The sequence below is a fragment of the Protomyctophum bolini genome, assembly GCF_963924005.1.
Source record: "Protomyctophum bolini genome assembly, chromosome: 4".
Lineage (NCBI taxonomy): Eukaryota > Metazoa > Chordata > Actinopteri > Myctophiformes > Myctophidae > Protomyctophum > Protomyctophum bolini.
This window is the reverse complement of record NC_137865.1, coordinates 1,631,109-1,653,739: the sequence shown is the minus strand read 5'-3', so window position 1 is coordinate 1,653,739 and position 22,631 is coordinate 1,631,109. Positions and strand designations below refer to the sequence as shown.

Sequence of the window (22,631 nt, the reverse complement as noted above, 5' to 3'; positions counted from 1 at the left end):
ACAACCACCTCCATGGTAGAGCACACATTACCACCTCCATGGTAGAGCACACTTTACAACCACCTCCATGGTAGAGCACACTTTACAACCACCTCCATGGTAGAGCACACTTTACAACCACCTCCATGGTAGAGCACACTTTAACCCACTCTTTACAACCACCTCCATGGTAGAGCACACTTTAACACACACTTTACAAACCACCTCCACACTTTAACCCACACTTTACAACCACCTCCACGATAAAGCACACTTTACAACCACACTTTACAACCACCTCCATGATAGAGCACACTTTACAAACACCTCCATGGTAGAGCACACTTTAACCGACACTTTACAACCACCTCCATGGTAGAGCACACTTTAACCCACACTTTACAAACACCTCCATGTGTGTGTGTGTGTGTGTGTGTGTGTGTGTGTGTGTGTGTGTGGGTGTGGCCACACTCCAGAGGCAGATGAAGGAGCTGATGGTCAGAGCCATCTACTGTGAGATGCTGGGCTACCAGGCCTCCTTCTCCTACATCCACGCCATCAAGCTGGCCCAGCAGGGCAACGTCCTGGAGAAGAGAGTCGGTACGCGTCGTTGTTCTTATTATTGATTTTTGATTAAATAAAAAAAAAAAAGTCTTCTGAAAGAATATATGTTCAAAGATTTGTGCCGCACTTTCACGATTTTTCAAAAATAGCAGACCTACAAGCTCGTAGCGCGCCACTCGGTGGCGCGCTATGAGCTTGTAGATCTGCTATTTTTCAATAGTTAAAACACCAAAAGGGGTTCCCGTACAGAATGGGTTAAACCCATTTTAGGCCTGACGTCGTCGATATTTTAAAAAAAAATATTTTTTTAAATGTTTTTTTTTTTCTGAAAATATCTAGTTTCTATATCAGTGTTTCTCAATATTTCATGTCAAGGACCCCAACAATTATATGTAATAAATATGCCGCCGACCCCCACCTGAAAATATGTTGTTGACCCTCCAGAAGCAAAGATTTGAGTTAAAAACTGAAACTCTGAAAGAATATATATCCAAAGATTTGAGGCACATTTTTACGATTCACGCTATGAGCTTGTAGATCTGCTATTTTTCAATAGCTAAAGTATAACATAATGCTTAAAACACCAAAAGTGGTTCCCGCCCAAAATGGGTTAACCCATTTAGGCCTGACGTAAAAAAAAAAAAAAAAAAAAGTCTTATAAATCATGACAGTTTCCTGGAATACTTCATGTTTCTGTATCAGTGGTGCTCAATATTTCATGTCAAGGGCCCAGTTGGGCAACAGTTGACCGAATATTAATATTATATATATTCTTTCCTACCATTGCTGTCATGGCCGTACCTTAAAGCTACCTGATTCATGGCAACATTAATGGCTATGGCAAAACTTAACTTAAATAATAATCACTTATGTTATGGGTCCATAAAACATGTATTCAGCTCTTTTGAATTGCATTCATTGCATTTACACTATTCAGTGATATATTTTCTGCCTATTCGGGCCGAAACCGAATAGGCCGAAAATGCATTTTTTGCCATTTTCTGCCGAACATTTTCTGCGGCCGAATATTCAGTGCATCACTAATTCAGATGTACAGAACTTCAGTAGATCTGTGGTGTTCAACCCTTTTCATATCAAGGCCCATCTTCTTCTTTTTTTGGGCATTTGAGCCACGGAGGCTCAAATGCCTCAAATAGAGTTTTTAACTCAAATCGTTGCTTCTGGGAGGGTCCCTGGAACAATATATTTTCAGATGGGGGTCGGTGGGCAAATACATATATTTCTGGGAGTCCTTGACATGAAAATGTTTGGGAGCCACTGATACAGAAACATTTTGTAGAATCGTTCCCAGGTCTAAATGGGTTAACATCCCTGTTTTCTGGCTGCATTTTCTGACTGTAGTGCAGCTTATGGTTAAAACGGAAAAAAATACATTTTTTATATACATACACAATACAATACATTCATACTATCACCCTTGTAGTTTGCCTAATTTGACTGCAGTCTTGCATTTGGCCAGTAGAGGTCACTGGTCACCAGTTTGGAGTAATGAACTTATTTGGGCTGTAGTGTTTCTGCAATGTAATTTCCCTTCCTACAGTGCATTTGCTTTGCATTGTTTCAACAATATTTTACAAAAAAAACACGTTACAAAACAATAATAAAAAGGACACCAAATTGAGCCTTTTCGGTCTCAGCTGATTTAAAAAAAAAAAAACGTTCAACGGTTCATAAAAGGTGTGTGTGTGTGTGTGTGTGTGTGCGTGTGTGCGTGCGTGCGTGCGTGCGTTCCATTAGGCTACCTGGCGGTGTCCTTGTTCCTGCATGAAGGTCATGAGCTGCTGCTGCTACTGGTCAACACAGTGCTGAAGGTCAGTGTTTTAGTCCAATACATTTAACTTTGTTTAATTTAGTCATATTTTTGTGATCTGAAATTTGTTATTGTCTAGTGATGGTCTGTATGAACTGTAGATGAACTTTATGAACTGTAGATTTAGTCGACTAAAATCTTATGGTATTTAGTCGGGACTTGACGTGCCAGAAATATTAGTTGTGAACGTGTGAGCGTTGGTAGATCTGCTATTGTCAGCATGCCAACCAAGTGTCACGACTAAAACTACACTCAAAGTAAAACATTTCATATGACAAAACTATGAGAAAATTAAATGGTGCCATAAAGGCCCGTAAATCGAGTTTGGGCTCTATTTTCGTCCATGCTAAACTGCTTTGCCTTTTTTTTTCCTATTTTGAAAAACATTTTTGAATAGAGCGTCGCAGTCCCGTCGCAGTCCCGCCCCGAAATCGCCGTTCATTTTCCTCATAGGCATTTCTTTAAGTATTTATTTAAAGACGGTTACGCCGCGGACAAAGCCAACTCGGATCGTGACAAATCATGACAATGAACACAATATTTTGGGCCGATCAAATCCTTAGAAAGAAGAAAATAAAGGCAGGAGAGAACACTATTTGTTTTGTTTTTCTTCTTCTTATAAATTATTTGTTCGGCCCAAAACATTGTGTTCATTGTCATGATTTGTCACGATCCGAGTTGGCTTTGTCCGCGGCGTAACCGTCTTTAAATAAATACTTTAAGAAATGCCTATGGGACTTAGGATTTATTTCCTGGGCCACTCGTCGTTCTGAAAGGGGTGGCTCTATAGTTAACCCATAGACCTGAGGACGATTCTAAAAATGGCTTCTAAGTTTTCTGAAAACCCCGTGTTTCTATGTCAGTGTTTCTCAAACATTGTCATGTCAAGGACCCCCAAAAATATATGTAATTGGCTGCCGACCCCCACCTGAAAATATGTCGTTTCCAGGGACCCCCCCTCGGAAGCAAAGATTTGAGTTAAAAACGTTTGCGCTGAAAGAATATTTATTCAAAGATGTTTCGCCACATTTTCACAATTTTTCTAAAATAGCAGATCTACAAACTCGTAGCGCGGCACTCGGTGCCGCACTATGAGCTTGTAGATCTGTTAACTATTCAACTATTCAAAAATGTTTTTCAAAATAGTAAAAAAAAAAAGGAACGTAGTTTAGTTTAGGGATAAGGGTTTTAGCATCGACGGAAATGGAGCCCTTTATGTCCATGGAGGATGATAAATAAAGTGTTTTATTTGTGTTCTTTGAGGGGCACTATAGCCCGTCCTATACACGGGTTTAATGTTTGTCTTTAGTTCAATGTTTGTTTAATAAACGCCATTGACAATGAAGGGAAATCTTACGTCATTAATGTGCCTCATTTCGTCATATTGTCTCTTTATTGTTAATAAAGAGATGTTTAAATGCTTGTGTTGGCACCGTTTGTTCTTCATCATTGTTACATCACCTAATTAACATGAGATAGACTTTAATATATGAGCGCCCCTCACTTCACACGGGTGTGATTTTTAGGATCTCCAGAGCATCAACCTCATCCAGGTGTTTTATTTCTGTGTTTTTTGACCCATTTAGGCCTGACGTCGAAATAAAATAAAAAGTTTTCTAAATCATGACGGTTTTCTGAAAAACCTCATGTCAGTGCCAGTGGTTCTCAATATTTCATGTCAAGGACCCCGCAAATTATTATGTAATTGGCCGCCGACCCCCATCTGAAAATATGTTGTTCTAGGAACCCCTCAGAAGCAAAGATTTGAGTTCAAAACGTTATTGTATATTCAAAGATTTGTGACGCATTTTCACAATTTTTCCAAAATAGACACAGAAACATGAGGTTTTTCAGGGAAAATAAAATACATTTTAAAAGGACATTTTTTAAACGTCTGTGTTGTTTTTAGGATCTCCAGAGCACCAACCTCATCGAGGTGTGCATGGCTCTGACTGTCGTCAGTCAGATGTTCCCCAAGGACATGATCCCTGCAATACTGCCCCTAGTGGAGGAGAAGCTCACCCACCCAAAGTAAGTAGTGAAACACAAAACCCTATGTTTCTATGTCAGTGGTTCGCAAACTATTTCATATCAAGGACCCTCAAAATTATATGTAATTATGGCCACCGAACCCAGTCTGAAAATATGTTGTTCCTGGACCCCCCTCCCCAGAAACAAAGATATGAGTTAAAAACGTTCGCTCTGAAAGAATATATTCAAAGATTTGCGCCACATTTTCACGATTTAAAAAAAAATTGCAGATCTGCAAGCTCAAAGCGCGACACCGAGTGGCACGCTATGAGCTTGTAAATATGCTATTTTTCAATAGCTAAAGTATAACAACTATAAAACACCAAATGGGGTTCCCGCCCAGAACGGGTTAACGATGTCAAACTCACCAACACTGCAGCTGTAGTGAATTATCCTCGTTATCTTCGTTCTATCTGCAAAGTGTTTGTTTCATCGTACAAACATGTTATGATGAGTTACTTCCTGTCAAGAAATTCTAGGTTATTTTAATTTTGACTAAAGGCTCAAATAAACCAGGTTTTCCCCCATTCAAGACACACAGCAGTACAGTGTGCTGCATACTGCATTTCGTTGTCGTCGAGGTGAGGAATTGGCGACAAAAAAAAACTAAACATCCCCATGAATTTGAGGCTTTATGGGTTGTGTAATCGCTAGAAAATAAGTAATTTTTCAGTGAACTTTTAAAGGGATTAATCGTGAGTCGTGACATAAAAAAATATGTTTTTTAATTTTTACATGACATAAGAATTTGCCAGCAGATGTCAGTGTTGAGGGATTTTGCCTGTTTTCATTGCAGCTCAAAAGGCTTCAGAACACAGAGAAAACCCCAGGCCACAGAAAATCCACTGAATGTTCAAAGTTCAGGTTGTGCGGGTGTAATAGAGGTCATACAACCTAAATGAAAAAATAAAAATGAATGAAAATGAATGTCATGACACCTTTAAGAGTTTTTGCTAAATGCCTAAATGTGACCAGAAAAAAGGGAGAGAAAAAGGTTTTTTATTTTTCTCAAAATGAGTTAATAGCACAAGCAGACTCTTCACATACTATAGAGCATGTCTGAAAGAAATGTCAGAGCTGGAATCAACGTATATGAAATAAATGCTTAAACATGTAGCTACTAGCTAGGTGTAACGTTAGAGACCACAGAAGTGAACCCCTTTCAAGCCCGTTTTCTAAACTCTGTGTTTCTCTGCAAGACATTACTCTATAAAGCCATATCTCCAAAATCGGCGGGTCAAACTGAACAACCAATATGTCAATTTGAAGCTATGTTTCCCTGCTTTCATATGACATGACAAAAACGAAAATTCAAAAAGAAAATCCAATGGCAGCGCCTCAGTCAAATTGGATCACGAATGGTCTCTTTTTTTTTCTCCTCCAGGGAAATCATCCGTCGCAAGGCGGTGCTGGCCCTCTACAAGTTCTACCTGGTGGCGCCCAACCAGGTGCAGCACATCCACAACAAGTTCCGCAAGGCTCTGTGTGACAAGGACCCGGGAGTCATGTCCGCATCGCTGCACATCTACCTGCAGATGATTCAGGTGCGTGCCTTTTTGAAACCCATTCTGACCGGAGATCAGATTAAAAAAATGTCTTCTACATCCGGACAGTTTTCTGAAAAAGCTATGTTTATATGTCAGTCGTATATATGTCAGATATATGCTCGCTACGAGCTTGTAGATGTGCTATTTTTGAAAATTCGTGAAAATGTGCCTCAAATCTTTGGATATATATTATTTCAGAGTTTCAGTTTTTAACTCAAATCTTTGCTTCTGGAGGGTCAACAACATATTTTCAGATGGGGGTCGGCGGCATATTTATTAAGGCTGCATAGGGTCATAGGGAGTAAGTATTAAGGGAGAAATGCACCATGTTAAGGTAACTCTCTTAATAGCGCTCGTCCAACAACGCTTTCAATTCGGCCCATCGGAGGCACCACAGATGCACTCAGTTTTCCCCAGAGTTTATTTGTGTTCTGATGGCTTTACCCCATGACTGACACATCACAGGGAGACAGCCTGGCCTGGCAGAGATCTGTTCTCTGGGAGTGTACTTTTGTATGTTAAAACTGTGTTAGCAGAGGATGCTTTCGATCCTTCGACCTCTGGGTTATGGGCCCAGCAGGCTTCCGCTGCGCCACTCTGCTATCAGTCACCCCAGATGGGACTCGAACCCATAATCCCTGGCTTAGGAGGCCAGTGCCTTATCCATTGGGCCACCGGGACTGTGACAGTCAGTATTAAGGGAGCAAAATAAACTCAGCAACAAACAAACATTGGAGACACCAAAAATGTAATCGGCTTCCCCCAGAGATTCTACGGGTCCTGAAGGCTGCACCACACAACTGACACCTGGCCTGGCCGAAATCTGTTCTCCTAGGAGTGCACTTTCTATTTCAAAACTCTTAGCAGAGGATGGTTTCGATCCTTCAACCTCTGGGTTATGAGTCCAGCACGCTTCCGCTGCGCCACTCTGCTATCAGTCACCCCAGATGGGACTCGAACCCATAATCCCTGGCTTAGGAGGCCAGTGCCTTATCCATTAGGCCACCGGGGCTGCAACAGGAGCTGTACCACAGCCTGTGTTGTACTGTTCAATTGTTCATTCCTACAATGAGATTGTTCTGTCATTATGTGGACAAACCACAGTGTCAGTTAGAGAAAGAAAGAGACAGTGGTGGAATGTAACTAAGTAAAGTCTTATATAATTGTTGGGGTCCTTGACATGAAATATTGAGAAACACTGATATAGAAACTAGATATTTTCAGGAAAAAGACATTTTTTTAAAATTCCGAAGATGTCAGGCCTAAAATTGGTTTAACCCATTCTGTACGGGAACCTCTCTTGGTGTTTTAACTATTGAAAAATAGAAGATCTACAAGCTCATAGCGCGCCACAAGATCTGAGCTTGTAGATCTGCTATTTTTCAATAGCTAAAGCATAGCATGATGCTAACATCAAAAGGGGTTCCCGCCCCAAAATGGGTTAAAACCCATAACCCATTCAGGACGGGAACCCCTTTAGGTGTTTTAACCCATGTATAGACCTGAAGCCGATTGTACAAAATGTCTTCTACATCCTGACAGTTTTCTGATAAACCTATGTTTCTATGTCAGTCGTTCTCAAACATTTTCATGTCAAGAACCCCCAAAAAGTGTTATTATTTGAAGTTATTATTTTATGGGCATTGTTCTCTTTTCTGTTCGGTAGTTTTTGTGGGTAGTCATGGCTGCCTGGGCAATGTGTCCACATAAAATTGACATTTAACAAATACTATACATTAGTGCATTTAGTCTGGGTGTGTCCTCCATAGACATGCATGACTTTCCCAGAGACACAGGCTGAGTGGTAGCGTCCTCTAATTAAAATTAGGTGTCTTTTAGGTTTAATTAGGTGTCTTTTAAAGGAGCCTCTTAAAACTAGCCTTACTGGGTGCTTCCGTGATTAAAGTTGGTAACGTGTTCCATACTGAAATAGCCCTGAACATTACAGATCTGCAAATTTATGGTTGGACCCCAGAGCCCTACAAGGAGCTGACTGTGTTCTCCTCTCTTCTCTCTGTCCAGGAGAACCCAGAGCCCTACAAGGAGCTGACGGGCAGCTTCGTGACCATCCTGAAGCAGGTGGTTGGAGGGAAGCTGCCGCTGGACTTTAACTACCACAGTGTGCCTGGACCCTGGCTGCAGATCCAGCTGCTCACCATCCTGGCCTTACTGGGGAAAAACGACCACAGGTACAAATAAAATAAACCCTAACTGACCCTATAGACCCTAACCTTATAGAGCGTTGCAGTCCCGCCCCCGGCCTTTGATGAAGACGCTAGGCCTAGGAAATTATTCCCAATGCGTTTTTCCCATAGACATTTCAAAAAGTATTTATTTAAAGATCTGTACGCCTCGGACAAAACAACAAAGTGTAGTACCCTGCCCTTTTTTCTAATTCTTTGTTTGGCCCAAAATATTGTGTTTGTTGTCATGATTTGTCATATTCCGAGTTGTCTACATGTCAACATGTAACATGTCCTGTTGTCGTCCTGTTCACAGTAACATGTCCTGTTCACAGTAACATGTCCTGTTGTCGTCCTGTTCACAGTAACATGTCCTGTTCACAGTAACATGTCCTGTTGTCGTCCTGTTCACAGTAACATGTCCTGTTCACAGTAACATGTCCTGTTGTAGTCCTGTTCACAGTAACATGTCCTGTTGTCGTCCTGTTCACAGTAACATGTCCTGTTGTCGTCCTGTTCACAGTAACATGTCCTGTTCACAGTAACATGTCCTGTTGTCGTCCTGTTCACAGTAACATGTCCTGTTGTCCTGTTCACAGTAACATGTCCTGTAGTGGTCCTGTTCGGCATGTATCCCAATGTATGAATGCAATTGTAAAGCGCTTTGAGCACTTGGAAAAGCGCTATAAAAATGCAATTAATTGCAATTCATTGTGTCCTGTTGTTGTCCCGGTCGCAGCACGAGTCAGATGATGTACGAGGTGTTGGACGAGTCTTTACAAAGAGCAGAGATGAACCATAACATCACCTATGGTATGTTTATTACTTTCAATAAAACAATGAGTGCATGGATGAATAGATGTATAGGTTGACAGACAGACAGACAGACAGACAGACAGACAGACAGACAGACAGACAGACAGACAGACAGACAGACACACACACACTATTTTTAACCTTTATCACCTTAGGTATGTCTACTACTGTACATTTAACAGACACGCCCCCTTCCTATACAAACTAACATTCTAACAATGTTAGATACATTGAAAACTCCCGTCCATGGTTCTGGTGACTGATATTGTCCTTGTTAAAAACTGTCTGGGGAGTTCACGAAAGCCTGCTTAAGACGATAAATTGACCCCAAAATATCCCTTTAACTAATTTATCGCAGAAATCACCTTTTTACGCATGTTTTCTAATGGGCGCTCGGCGCCAAGATCACGTTTGGACTCTTTTTAATATCAATTGATTACGGTGATCATTTTGTGTCCTGTATGCGCTCATAACCGGTTCCCTTGCTGTGAAAAAAAAAGAAAAGGAAAACCTGCTGGTCTTATGTGGTCTATGGGGACGCGCTGGTCTTATGCTGTCTATGGGGACACGCTGGTCTTATGCTGTCTATGGGGACGCGCTGGTCTTATGCTGTCTATGGGGACGCACTGGTCTTATGCTGTCTATGGGGACGCGCTGGTCTTATGCTGTCTATGGGGACGCGCTGGTGCTGTCTATGGAATTGTTGGAATGCTAATATCTAATATTCTTCTTTCTAGACCAAAAACAAGCTTGGTTTGCGGCTCCTTTCTCTAAACGATCTGTTCCTAGCTTACAAAAAGTAGGTTTTGAGTGGATTAAAGATGTGCCGTGATTTTGCTGTGATCTTTTTTTTTTCTGTTTTGCATGTGTCTATATAGCGTCGCAGTCCCGCCCCCTTTCAGAACGGCGAGTGGCCCAGGAAATGATTCTCCATTCATTTTCTCCCTAGGCATTTCTTAAAGTATTTATTTAAAGACGGTTACGCCGCGGACAAAGCCAACTCGGATTGTGACAAATCATGACAATGAACACAATATTTTGGGCCGATCAAATCATTAGAAAGAAGAAAATAAAGGCAGGAGACAACACTATTTGTTTGGTTTTTCTTCTTATAAATTATTTGATCGGCCCAAAACATTGTGTTCATTGTCATGATTTGTCACGATCCGAGTTGGCTTTGTCCGCGGCGTAACCGTCTTTAAATAAATAAAAGCCTATGGAGAAAATTAATAGAGAATAATGTCCTAGGCCACTCGACCGTTCTGAAAGAGGGTAGGACTGCGACGCTCTATGGAGTTAACATCACTCTGATAGACCCCCAGGGTTGGTTATAATATTCAAATAATGTCTTCCCTGTGTATTTTTGGTTTCTTCCTGAAAGCCGAAAGCCTTTGAGTCAAAAGGCCCAATCGAAAAACAACACCATTTTAGTGACATCATAACCTTAACCCCTCCCACATCATCATACAACAACAGCTGTGGGCGAGGCTTTAAGTTCAGGTGGGATGTGCTAAGGTGGGTGTGGCCACATAAAAACATAATTTTAACACTTTCTGTACACTTTATTGAAAGAAATCTTCCTCCTAGTATAATCATAGTACCTGATGATCAAGTTTTAGGGGTGGAAAAAACACGGAACTCCATCTTCAAATAAGTTACATTTTTACTTCCTGACTCTCAGTTTCCGGCCAAATCAGCTTTCAAACTAAAGGTGCTCGACATTGAAAATACATGTGTGGGGCGTTCTGGCGCCGAATGAGTTTGAACCCATTTAGACCTGAGCTCGATTCGACGAAATGTCTTCTACATCCTAATAGCAAAATAGCTCGTAGAGCTTGTAGATCTGCTATTTTTCAATAGATACAGCATAACATAACGCTAACGCCAAAAGGGGTTCCCGCCCCAAAATGGGTTAAGCTCAATCCCTCATAAGCATTGCAGTTGGGCTTTTCATTTCACCTCTTTTGTGTACTTTCTCTCCGTCTGTTTTCCTCGCAGCGATACTATACGAGTGTGTGAAAGCCATCTACACCATTCACCCAAAGACGGACCTTTTGGAGAAGGCGGCAAAGTGCATCGGCAACTTTGTCCTGTCGCCCAAAATCAACCTGAAATACCTCGGTAAGATGAAGTGAGTGGTGAGTGAGTGGTGCAAACCCACAGGAACGCACCCAGGGTGCCGGCCCGGTTCCGGCGAGCCGCCCCCCCCGCATCCAAAACGGTAGAAAAATGACAGAGTTTCCATGTGGACCAAATTTTGGTGCCCAAATGCGGAAGTGCAACCGAGCGCTCAATGTTAAAGCCCAGCTGCACGGGCGTTTCCTCGTCATGAATCCACGGGTCCGCCTGCAGTCCTTCCTCTTGCCACTAGGGCCCCGTGCTTCAACGTGGGAAAGCCTCACTGGCCCCTTGACTGTACCGTGCAAACGTGAAGCGAGGAACGCAGGCATTGTTGCCTGGATCAACACAGGTCTCCTCCAGGTCTGTTGAAGAGGTGGCGCAACAATGCAAGTGTAAAAAAAAAAAAGGCTAAACAGATCCAGGTCTGGTGAGTCGTGGGCGTGTGCACGTAACGAGCACGCGCGCAACAAATATTTAGTCTTAGTTTTTAGCTATCATAGCTTAGTTTTCATTTAGTTTCCATTTAGTTTTCGCCGGTGAAAAAAGGTAGTCGACGAACATTTTTCGTCTTAGTTTTAGTCGACGAAATCAACACTGCTGTGAAGGCGCTGCCATACTGATGTGTTTGACCCGTTGAGTGATTGACAGGTCTGAATGCATTGACCTGTTGAGTGATTGACAGGTCTGAAGGCGTTGACCTGTTGTGTGATTGACAGGTCTGTTGTGTGATTGACAGGTCCTGTTGTGTGATTGACATGTCTGTTGTGTGATTGACAGGTCCTGTTGTTTGATTGACAGGTGTGCTGTGTGATTGACAGGTCTGTTGTGTGATTGACAGGTCTGAAGGCGTTGACCTACGTGGTTCAACAGGACGTCAACCTGGCCCTGCAGCACCAGATGACCATCATCGAGTGTCTGGACCACTCTGATGACATCATCAAACGCGAGGTGAGGCGGTGATGATGTCACCTGATGGCATCAATCAGGTGTCACCTGATGACATCATCAAACGCGAGGTGATGTCACGCTGGAATCAAAGTCTACGACTAGTTTCCGCCAAGCGCGAAGACCCCCCCCCGCCCCCCCTCCCCTCCGGAGCGAACGATGGGGGCGTTCTCATGTTCTAATACAGCTCGATGGCCTATTCTAGCAGGTGGTGCGTCTTGCTAATCATTACATCACTCCGCCCCAACCTCCCGGTATCAAATCCCACTGTTTTTCCAGAAACCACAGGCTGAATAAATTATTTCTTTGACCGGAGGGCGCGACCATCTCAAGCGAAGTTGAGCCTCGAGCCAAAGCGCGCGGGTCAAAAGTTGCCGAATGTTGTCAGCTTCAGATATCTGGAACACATTATCCAGTCTAGCTTACCCATTTTGGGGGCGGGAAACCCTTTTGGTGTTTTAAGCGTTATTTTACACTTGTTATTTTTACAAGCTTGTAGGTCTGCTATTTTTGAAAAATCTTGACAATGTGGCGCAAATCTTTGAATATATATTCTGTCAGAGTGAACGTTTTTAACTCTAATCTTTGCTTCTGGCCCTGGAACAACATATTTTCAGATGGTGGTCGCGGGCCAATTACATATAATTTTGGGGGTGTTTGAGAACGACGAAACATAGGGTTTTTCAGAAAACTGTCAGGTTTTAGAAGACGTTTGTAGAATCGTTCCCAGGTCAAAATGGTTTAAATGTTAAAACGGCTTGCCATAGTGTAAAGACGTTCAAGTGCGTTTGTTTTCCGTCCTCCCAGACACTGTCGTACTGAGCGCAGATGGGGTGTTGCGTAAAGACATTAACCCATTCTGAACGGGAACCCATTTTGGTGTTGGCATCATGTTATGCTTTAGCTATTGAAAAATAGCAGATCTACAAGCTCATAGCGCGCCACCGAGTGGCGCGCTACGAGCTTGTAGGTCTGCTATTTTTTTTTAATCGAAGAACGACTGGCATTTTTAGAATCTGATCTCAGGTCAGAATGGGTCAATCAGACCCAGTGTGTGTCCAGTGGAAACCGCGTATGAATCTGATCTCAGGTCAGAATGGGTTAAAGTGCGTTTTGTCTTCCGTCCTCCCAGACTCTGGAGCTGCTCTACCGCATCACCAACGAACAGAACGTGGTCGTCATCGTAGAGAAGATACTGGACTTCCTCCAGCTGTGCAGAGACGAGTACACCGTCGCCGACCTGGTGGGGAAGGTGGCCGAGCTGGCAGAGAAATATCCTTTTTTTTATCACACTGTTAGACCTGGTGGGGAAGGTGGCCGAACTGGCAGAGAAATATCCTTTTTTTTTATCACACTGTTAGACCTGGTGGGGAAGGTGGCCGAACTGGCAGAGAAATATCCTTTTTTTTTATCACACTGTTAGACCTGGTGGGGAAGGTGGCCGAACTGGCAGAGAAATATCCTTTTTTTTTATCACACTGTTAGACCTGGTGGGGAAGGTGGCCGAGCTGGCAGAGAAATATCCTTTTTTTTTTTATCACACTGTTAGACCTGGTGGGGAAGGTGGCCGAGCTGGCAGAGAAATATCCTTTTTTATCAGACAGATTTATCTTTTGGAGGGCGACACCCAAGCGCAACCAAACGTAAAAACCATAGTCTTAGTTTTTGTCATAGCTTAGTTTTTATATATATCGTTTTCCTCTAGTTTTAGTCGACGGATTCAACAGCGCTTTTATCCCACCGATCATTACTTTGTTCATGCGTTTGGACATAATCAGGGCCGGATCTTCCATATGGGCACTTATTTAAAAAAAACAAGGTTTTTCTTTTTTTAGCTCCACAGAATTCCCTGCTAATCCGAATTAAATAAACGGTGTCTAAAAAGATCTGTGTTTTATTGTTGGTGAGAACGCAGCTGAAAAGTGCAGTTGTGTGTAAAGCAGCAACAATGCGCTTGATTGGCTGTCACTATAGGTGACCTGGAAATTGACCAATATAACGGCATAAAAGTAAAACCGCCGCAAAACGGCCCTAAACAGCAAAACATTTGATTGTGTGCATGTGAAGAGGGGCCCTTCAGTGCCCAGGGGGCCTCATAATGATGAACGAGGTTTTTTGGGAGCGATCACAGGTTGTTGTTCTCACGATCAGCCGATACCGATCTTGTGAGCGAGGGGAAAAGTTGAATATTTCCAAAGTTATTATTATTATGTCAAAACTGTTCCTGTGTGTGTGTGAGGAGCAAGGGGAGAATGTTTAGGCCTGTCACAAAGATGCAAAAATGATATTATACTATATATCTGATTGACGTTTATAATGGTATGAATAGAAATGCATATTGCAAATGAGTATTCCTCTGTCATGTTCCTATTATATTGGCTATTTGATAAGATTTGTTGTAGGCCTCAAGATCAGGTAGATTATAGTTATAGTCACCAATATACACAGTTTTTAAATGTACAAATGTTTATTTTCTCCATAATAGGTAGTTAAACAACCAGTCGACTAGTAAACTAGGCAACTACTCAACTAGTAAAAAATGACTAGAAGTGCCCTAATGCACTAATATACCGTACATGGTGTATTCCTATAATGTACTATATACATGTGCAGTACTATAATACAGTATAAGTTATGTTCCTATACCATGTAAGTACATATGCTCCAGACAACAGCTGGTTCGTACAGACCATGAACACGGTGTTCACTCTGGGTGGAGACTCCATGCTTCCTGACCTCCACAACAACTTCCTCCGCCTGCTGTCTGACGGTGAGAACGTTACTTCACCCATTCTGACCTGAGATCAGATTCTAAAAATGTTTTCTACATCCTGACAGTTTTCATTCTGACCTGAGATCAGATTCTAAAAATGTCTTCTATGTCAGTCGCTCCTCGATCTTTCAAAAATAGCAGAGCTACAAGCTTGTAGCGCGCCACTCGGTGGCGCGCTATGAGCTTGTAGCTTGTAGATGGAGGGGAAAGGAACTGGTTGGAATAACGTGTTCCTTCCACGCGCTACGTCCAACCAGGGAAACTCCCCCCTGTCAGGTGTAAAGGAGCAACTTGCCCACTCGGGCATGAAGGAAGCATGAGTTCAAGTCCGTTGCTCTCCCCATGTCCCCCATATATGGGGACTAGGTTGGTGGAGGGTGTGTAGAGCCCAGGATCACATTAGATGATTGACACAAGGGTGAAAAATGGGTTACAAAATCGTGGGATAAAAAAAATATATAAAAAAAAAAAAGGTGTTAATCCGGCCCTGGACATAATCCATAATAATGAACGAGGTTTTTTGGGAGCGATCACAGGTTGTTTGATCTTTCAAAAATAGCAGACCTACGTACAAGCTCATAGCGCGCCACTCGGTGGCGGGCTATGAGCTTGTAGGTCTGCTATTTTTCAATAGCTAAATTACAACATGATGTTTAAAACACCAAAAGTGGTTCCCGCCCAAAATGGGTTTTAACCCATTTAGACCTGTGACCAGATTCTACAAAGGCCTTCTGAATCCTGACGGTTTTCTTAAAAACCCCATGTTTCTATGTAGGTCGTTCTCAAACATTTTCACGTCATGGACCCCCAAAAATTATCTGTATTTGGCCACCGACCCCCCCCATCTGAAAATATGTTGTTCCAGGGACCCCTCAGAAGCAAAGATATTTTTCAATAGCCAAAGTATAACCTAATGCTTAAAACACCAAAAGGGGTTCCCGCCCAGAATGGGTTTTAAGCCGTGTAAATGTTCAACAACACAGCCATGCAAAGTTACATTGGCGGCTATGAGGTTTGCGAAAGCTTGTGTACTCCAGGACCGCCATGCATTGATTTTCTAATGGGAAACACCTTTTAGTTTGAAAGACATTTCACTCAGAAACTGAGAGTCGGAAAGAGAATTATCGCTAATGTAACGGGTCTCGCGACAAGGCACGACATGTAAACACTTCTGGCGAGAGGTAAACAGTGTGTGCTTGTGCTATAATGATACTAAAGTGTGTGTACTGTGTGTGTGTGTGTGTGTGTGTGTGTGTGTGTGTGTGTGTGTGTGTGTGTGTGTGTGGGGGGGAAAACTCCTACTCTTAAAGTATGGTGGCACTGGGAACTTCATAAATGCTAACTGCTTAGCCAGCAATAAAATAATGAATGTGTTGTTGACATGCAGGGACGGACAGCGTCGAGGACACAGAGCTGAGGACGCTGGCTGTGGACTCGTACGTGTCTCTTCTTCAGCAAGACGCTGTTCACACACTGCCTCAGCCCTTCCTGCAGGTCATCAGCTGGGTGAGATACGCAATTAGGACGTTCGTTTTTCTCCCCGACAGCAGCTATATCTCCAGTGGCTCTCATTGTGCGTTCTCCCATCAACCACCAGGTTCTAGGGGAGTACTCCCCCCTGGTGGAGGGCCTCCAGACGGTCACGGTGCTCCGACTGCTGCTCAGGCTGCTGGACATGAAGCAGAGCAGCGGCGACACCAGGATCTGGGCCCTGGCGGCCATGTGCAAGCTGCAGTGTGGTGGTGGTGGTGGTGGTGGGGGCCCTGCTGCTGCTGCTGGCGGCCTGGGGGCCCCTCAGGGTCTGGGTCTGGGTCTCCTGCAGGACGTGTGCGAGCGCTACGCTGCCTCCCTGGACACGGTGCTCCGACAAAAGGTCCACGAGCTACAGGTCCTCGGCCTGGAGGAGCCGGAGCTCCGGGCCAGGGTCCTCCTGAGGCCCCCGCCGTTGGAGGAGGAGCCCCTGGAGGTACTGTACGCTACTGTACTGTATGTATACCACACACACACACCAGTGTTGTTTTCGTCGACTAAAGCTAAGACGAAAATTGTTCGTCGACTACCTTTTTTTCACTGCAGAAAACTAAATGGAAACTAAATGAAAACTATGCTATGGTGACAAAAAAACTAAGACCAATGGCTCCATTTTCGTCACCGCTGAACCCCTTATCCCTAAACTTCTTTGCCTTTTTTTTACTATTTTGCTAAACATTTTTGAATAGTTGAAATGGCCGGTCTACAAGCTCACAACGTGTCAATGTAGATTGGCTGGTTGAACTATTCAAAAATGTTTTTCAAAATAGTAAAAAAAGGCAAAGAAGTTTAGGGATAAGGTAAGCGGTGACGAAAATGGAGCCCTAAATTCAACAAATAAAAACTGGACTAAAACGTTAGGAAGGGACTAGTGGACAAGAGTTAAAGTAAGAAGTAGTAGTAGTAAGAGTAAAAAGTAAAGTCATTTTACACTTTGTTGCAAGCTGGAAATAGCCATTTCGACGGCATCAAGGCCCACCAAAATAAAATGTAGTCGACTGAAACAACTGCAGAATTAGTCGACTAAAACTAGACTAAACACTAAAACAGTCCAGGTGACTAAAATATGACTAAAACTAAATGGAGTTTCTTTCCGAAGACTATGACTAAACAAAAAATATAAAGTTTCTGCCAAAAACAACACTGCCTCACACCCTGAAATCTCATCGCTCGTTTGTGGCGATAGCTTATCTCCGCGCTGTCGTTTTGAACCCATTTAGACCTGAGGACGATTCTACAAAATGCCTTCTAAATCCTGACAGTTTTCGGGAAAACCCCTTGTTTCTATTCTCAAACATTTTTATGTTAAGGACCCCCAAAAATATATGTAATTGGCTGCCGACCCCCATCTGAAAATATGTAGTTCCAGGGACCCCCCTCCCCAAGAAGCAAAGATTTGAGTTAAAAGCGTTCGCTCTGAAAGAATATACATTCAAAGATTTGCGCCACATTTTCACGATTTTCCAAAAAATAGCAGACCTTACAAGCTCGTAGCGCGGCACACGGGGGCCGTGCTACGAGCTGGTAGATCTGCTATTTTTCAACAGCTAAAGCATAACCTAATGCTTAAAACACCAAAAGGGGTTCCCGCCCAGAATGCATGGGTTGGAAAACTACAACATTACATCAGTCGCCGCGGTGATCGGCTATCAGCCCGGACACAGACACGTCTCTCTGTTGTTATACTATCAGACACGTCCTTTCACTCTGGAGCTATCACCCCGTTCACTGATTGGTCTAGATTAAGTTGGGGTTGGGCGGATTTGGCAGGCACGGGGGGTTTTGCAGGGAGGCGGAGTCAATGCTTAACATGGTATCTGCGTGTATTCCAGGTGGATTCCTCGCTGTCGTTTTTAGACGGCTTCGTGTCGGAGGCGTTGGCGGCGGGGGCCGCGCCCTACAAACCCCCCCACCAGAGGCGAGAGGAACTGACCCAAAACAAAGGTAAATGACTGGCCGGGGGCCAGGCCATCCAGTTGGAGACTGGAGTCTGGAGATGACGTCGCTTTGATTGGCTGAAGGGGTTGTCTGTCAAACGCCGTAGTCCCGCCTCCAACCATGTAAGAAAGTACTGCCGCAGCAGACAACCCGCAGTACACCAGTTTAGAATAAAGAAGTCCTTACGGTGCACGGCTCGAATAAATACGTAGAAATTAAGAAAATGCCAGCACTCGTGTCCTTTTTGTATGAATTTATTTACCTCTGACGTGGATAACGAACGCGCTTCGAACTTTCGATCTGTGTGGCCTTCGTCAGCGTTAACGGCGCCTCCAACCATGCATCTTAGCAGGGTGGAGACTCCACACAGCCAACCATGCATTTGTCGGCGTACATTTGTGTGTTTTTCTTCCTCTCAAGAGTGGAGCCAAACTATGTCATGTTGTAGCATTGTTTTGTAGTCATCAGGACAATATCGTTACGTCATGTTGTAGTCATTGTTTTGTAGTCATCAGGCAGGAAACAATCAAACGGAACTTCCTTTTCTCTCAAACCGGAAGAATAACGATAAAAGCTCTCGTAGCCATTGTGACTTTCATCGAGAAAAGTCGGTTTGAGGGAAAAGGAAGTCCGGGAAGTTTGTATGACTACATAACAATACTACAACATGACGTAGCGATATTATCACCCGCTCCCGACCGGTTCATGAATCCGAAATGGAATGTTGCCCAGGCTAGAGACATTCAGTCCGTCTCTGTGTGTAATTGTGTTTATATTGTTGTTGTTTCCTCAGTAAACCTGGAGCCGTACAGTCTGTCTCTGTCCGTCAGCCTATCAGCAGACGGCCAGTGTCCCAGCATGCTGTCTGTGAGCTCTGGACTGTCTGGAAACAGCACTGAAGTCTCTCACACAGCAGGGTAGGTAGGAACTGACCAATCACACAGGAGGTATAGGTAGGAACCCACCAATAACAGAGGGGGGTAGGTAGGAACCGACCAATAACAGAGGAGGGTAGGTAGGAACCGACTAATCAGAGAGGAGGGTAGGTAGGAACTGACCAATAACAGAGGAGGGTAGGTAGGAACTGACCAATCAGAAAGGAGGGTAGGTTGAACTGACCTATAACAGAACGGTAGGTATAGGAACCGACCAATCAGAGAGGAGGGTAGGCAGAACCGACCAATAACAGAGGCGGGTAGGTAGGAAACGACCAATAACAGAGGAGGGTAGGTAGGAACTGACCAATCAGAGTGGAGCTCGTGTAGGTAGGAACAGCACTGAACCAGTATTATTATTATTATGAATCATAATCTGCAAAAATTAGATTTTCGGCACTTGATTCGAGCTTATAGTGCCAGGAACGCCTTAACGTGATTTTTTTTTTAGCTTCGTATTATTTCATAATCGGCTCGCTAATATTTAGCGTAAAGCGAGGCTGCCGGTCGCTAGGCCATGCTTTAGCTCACTGTGTTTTGCCCTCCCCAAGATGGCCGCCTGCACAATGCTATGTCTCTGGTCTCTAATACCTGCTTTGCTTTGAATTACGTCATAGATTGAGCTGGATAGAACAACGCGCCCATGCTAGCGGCTCAATGCTAAATCGGCGTTACTGCGTGGTTAAAATTATGAATAATTCTGAAGACTCTTGACCCATTTAGGCCTGACGTCGAAATTAAAAAAAACGTTCGCTCTGAAAGAATATATATTCAAAGATTTGTGCCGCATTTTCACAATTTTTCAAAAATAGCAGACCTACAAGCTTATAGCGCGTCACTCGGTGGCGTGCTATGAGCTTGTAGATCTGTTATTTTTCAATAGCTAAAGTGTAACATAATGTTTAAAACACCAAAAGGGGTTCCCCTCCAGAATGGGTTAAATAGACGATGATCACATTAGCTATTGCCGATAGTGTGTCTGTCTATCAGACAGAGTGCTGTCTATCATGGCGGTATAGCGGACAGCGCAGGATTTTTACTGGCGGTTACATTCCCGCTAGAAACGCACTATCAAATATGAGTGACGATACAGAGGCACCTCCACCGAGACAGTTTTGGTTATTTTTGGACGTCAATTCTCATACGAGACGATTTTAAGATGACCCCGTGTTATTCTCCATAGAGAAAAAAAACTTCCGTGAACCAGGGGGACGAGCGAGTGACGTCAGCGCTTCGGCGCTCTATTGTGAAATGTATATATATATATATATTTTTTTTTAATCACGATAAACGATACCAACGCTTATCGTCCCCCTTATCCAGGTCTGGCAGCGGTCTGAAGCTGGACGGGGTGAGGAGGGTGTGGGGGAGGGAGGGCTACCTGCAGTCTCCTGCTCCTCCACCAGGGGGCAGGGGGGAGGAGGGCTACCCGGAGGAGGAGGTGGTGCCCTGCAGTTCACCAACACCACCACCAGGGGGAGCTCCGGACGGCACCGCAGGAGGAGGAGGAGTGCCACAGCGGGCCACCCTCCCTGGCGGAGACCGGCGGGAGAAGCAGAGGCAACAGCTGGCCTCGTCGCTGTTCGTGGGCCTGGGGTCATCGCAGAGCTCTGTGTGTCTGGTGAGCAACACTGTTGTTTCTGCAGGCAGCACATTTCTATTTTCTATTTAGTTTTAGTCATAAAATAAGTCCCTGGGAATAGTTTTTTATTTGGTTTCAGTCACATTTTGGTCACCCGGAATGTTTTAGTGTTAGTCTCGTTTTAGTCGACTAAATGTCATGAGATGTAGATCTGCTGTTTTCAGCATGCAACTAATTGTAAAATTACTTTTAGTCCCTTCCTAACATTTTAGTCTAAGTTTTTTGTTGACAAAATTGTCAATATATTGTGTCTTAGTTTCAGTCATCATAGCTTAGTTTGTATTTAGTTTCCATTTAGTTTTCATCACATGGAAAAAGTCGGCGAACGTTTTTCGTCTTTTATTCGATGAAATCAACACTGCTGGTGAGTTGAGAGCTCTGTGTGTGTGTGTGTGTGTGTGTGTGTGTGTGTGTGTGTGTGTCTGGTGAGTTGAGAGTGTGTGTGTGTGTCTGGTGAGTTGAGAGCTCTGTGTGTGTGTGTGTGTGTGTGTGTGTGTGTGTGTGTGTGTGTCTGGTGAGTTGAGAGCTCTGTGTGTGTGTCTGGTGAGTTGAGAGCTCTGTGTGTGTGTGTGTCTGGTGAGTTGAGAGTTTTGCGTGTGTGTTTGATGAGTTGAGAGCTCTCTCTGTGTGTGTGGTGAGTTGAGAGCTCTGTGTGTCTGGTGAGTTGAGGCTCTCTCTGTGTGTCTTGTGAGTTGAGAGCTCTGTGTGTGTCTGGTGAGTTGAGAGCTCTCTGTGTGTCTGGTGAGTTGAGAGCTCTGTGTGTGTTAGGCGAGTTGAGAGCTCTGTGTGTGTCTGGTGAGTTGAGAGCTCTGTGTGTCAACATTGAGGATTGCACAACAGGTGCTCCCAGGCGGTGGAGCGATGCGATCCAGTTTCATATCAATAAACTTCATCTTTTGGATAAAACTTTGTCTTGGGAGTCGGGCGTTACTCATAGAAAGGACGGTGAACTTCGTCCTGGGCGATTGGGGTGTTAATCGTTTACAAAAGTAAACAATCAATTTTATTATTAATAAATCACACCTGTGTGAACTGAGGGGCGCTAATATATAAAAAGTCTAACTCATGTTGCTATGATTATGATGGTGATGTAAAACAAACGGTGACAAAACAAACATTAAACTTTGTTAATGGCATTTAATGTTTGTGTTAGGGACAAGATGACGTACATTTTCCCGTCATCGTCAATGTCGTTTTTAAAACAAACATTGAACTAAAAACAAACTTTATTGTCAATGGCATTTAAAAAAAAAAAATCTATACAACTCGGAAAATACACGTTTCTATGCACAACAGTTTGTGTTGTGTGTGTGTGTGTGACGTCACTCGCTGCTCTAGTTAGTCTATATAAGATGCTGCAGGATAGGAGACCACAGCTGTAGATTGAAGACAGAAAAGAGAGCGAGAGAGTTGACGGCGTGAAGAGAGACAAAAAAAGACGAGAGATGTTTCGGTGGACATTGACCAGAGAGGACGGGGGAAGAGACAGAGCTGGTCAAGCTGTCGTCGCAGTCGGACACCAGGTTTATTCCTTCACAGACTCCATAGGCTATTCCAGCACGGACCACATTGGTGTGAACGTCTTCAACACAGTGTCTTTGCGCTGGAGCACCCCGTTTCCCCCGGTTACAGCCGGAATGAAACCAAGGCGACGTACCAAGCGCTACAGCCACACGGCTGTGCTGATAGAGCATGTCGTGTACATCTGGGGGGGTGTTACTACGTGGCAAGAAGACGTGTCGAGGGAGTACTGTGACGTCCTCGATGCATTTGACGTCGACGCACACAGATGGTTC

At 43.7% G+C, this 22,631-nt stretch overlaps 1 protein-coding gene across 1 annotated transcript in view; it reads left to right on the top strand.

The window, feature by feature from the left end:
* Positions 1-22,631, top strand: part of ap4e1 (adaptor related protein complex 4 subunit epsilon 1) — a 38,287-nt gene that overhangs the window by 5,160 nt on the left and 10,496 nt on the right. Inside the window, exons 4-19 of the mRNA XM_080761192.1 lie at positions 456-579; positions 2,302-2,375; positions 4,284-4,405; positions 5,790-5,949; positions 7,975-8,141; positions 8,875-8,948; positions 10,950-11,072; positions 11,911-12,020; positions 13,150-13,321; positions 14,686-14,787; positions 16,178-16,296; positions 16,388-16,756; positions 18,153-18,264; positions 19,052-19,175; positions 20,517-20,544; positions 20,620-20,814. Of these exons, the coding sequence (XP_080617318.1) occupies positions 456-579; positions 2,302-2,375; positions 4,284-4,405; positions 5,790-5,949; positions 7,975-8,141; positions 8,875-8,948; positions 10,950-11,072; positions 11,911-12,020; positions 13,150-13,321; positions 14,686-14,787; positions 16,178-16,296; positions 16,388-16,756; positions 18,153-18,264; positions 19,052-19,175; positions 20,517-20,544; positions 20,620-20,814 (2,175 nt within the window). The remainder of the gene's footprint in view (positions 1-455; positions 580-2,301; positions 2,376-4,283; positions 4,406-5,789; positions 5,950-7,974; positions 8,142-8,874; positions 8,949-10,949; positions 11,073-11,910; positions 12,021-13,149; positions 13,322-14,685; positions 14,788-16,177; positions 16,297-16,387; positions 16,757-18,152; positions 18,265-19,051; positions 19,176-20,516; positions 20,545-20,619; positions 20,815-22,631) is intronic.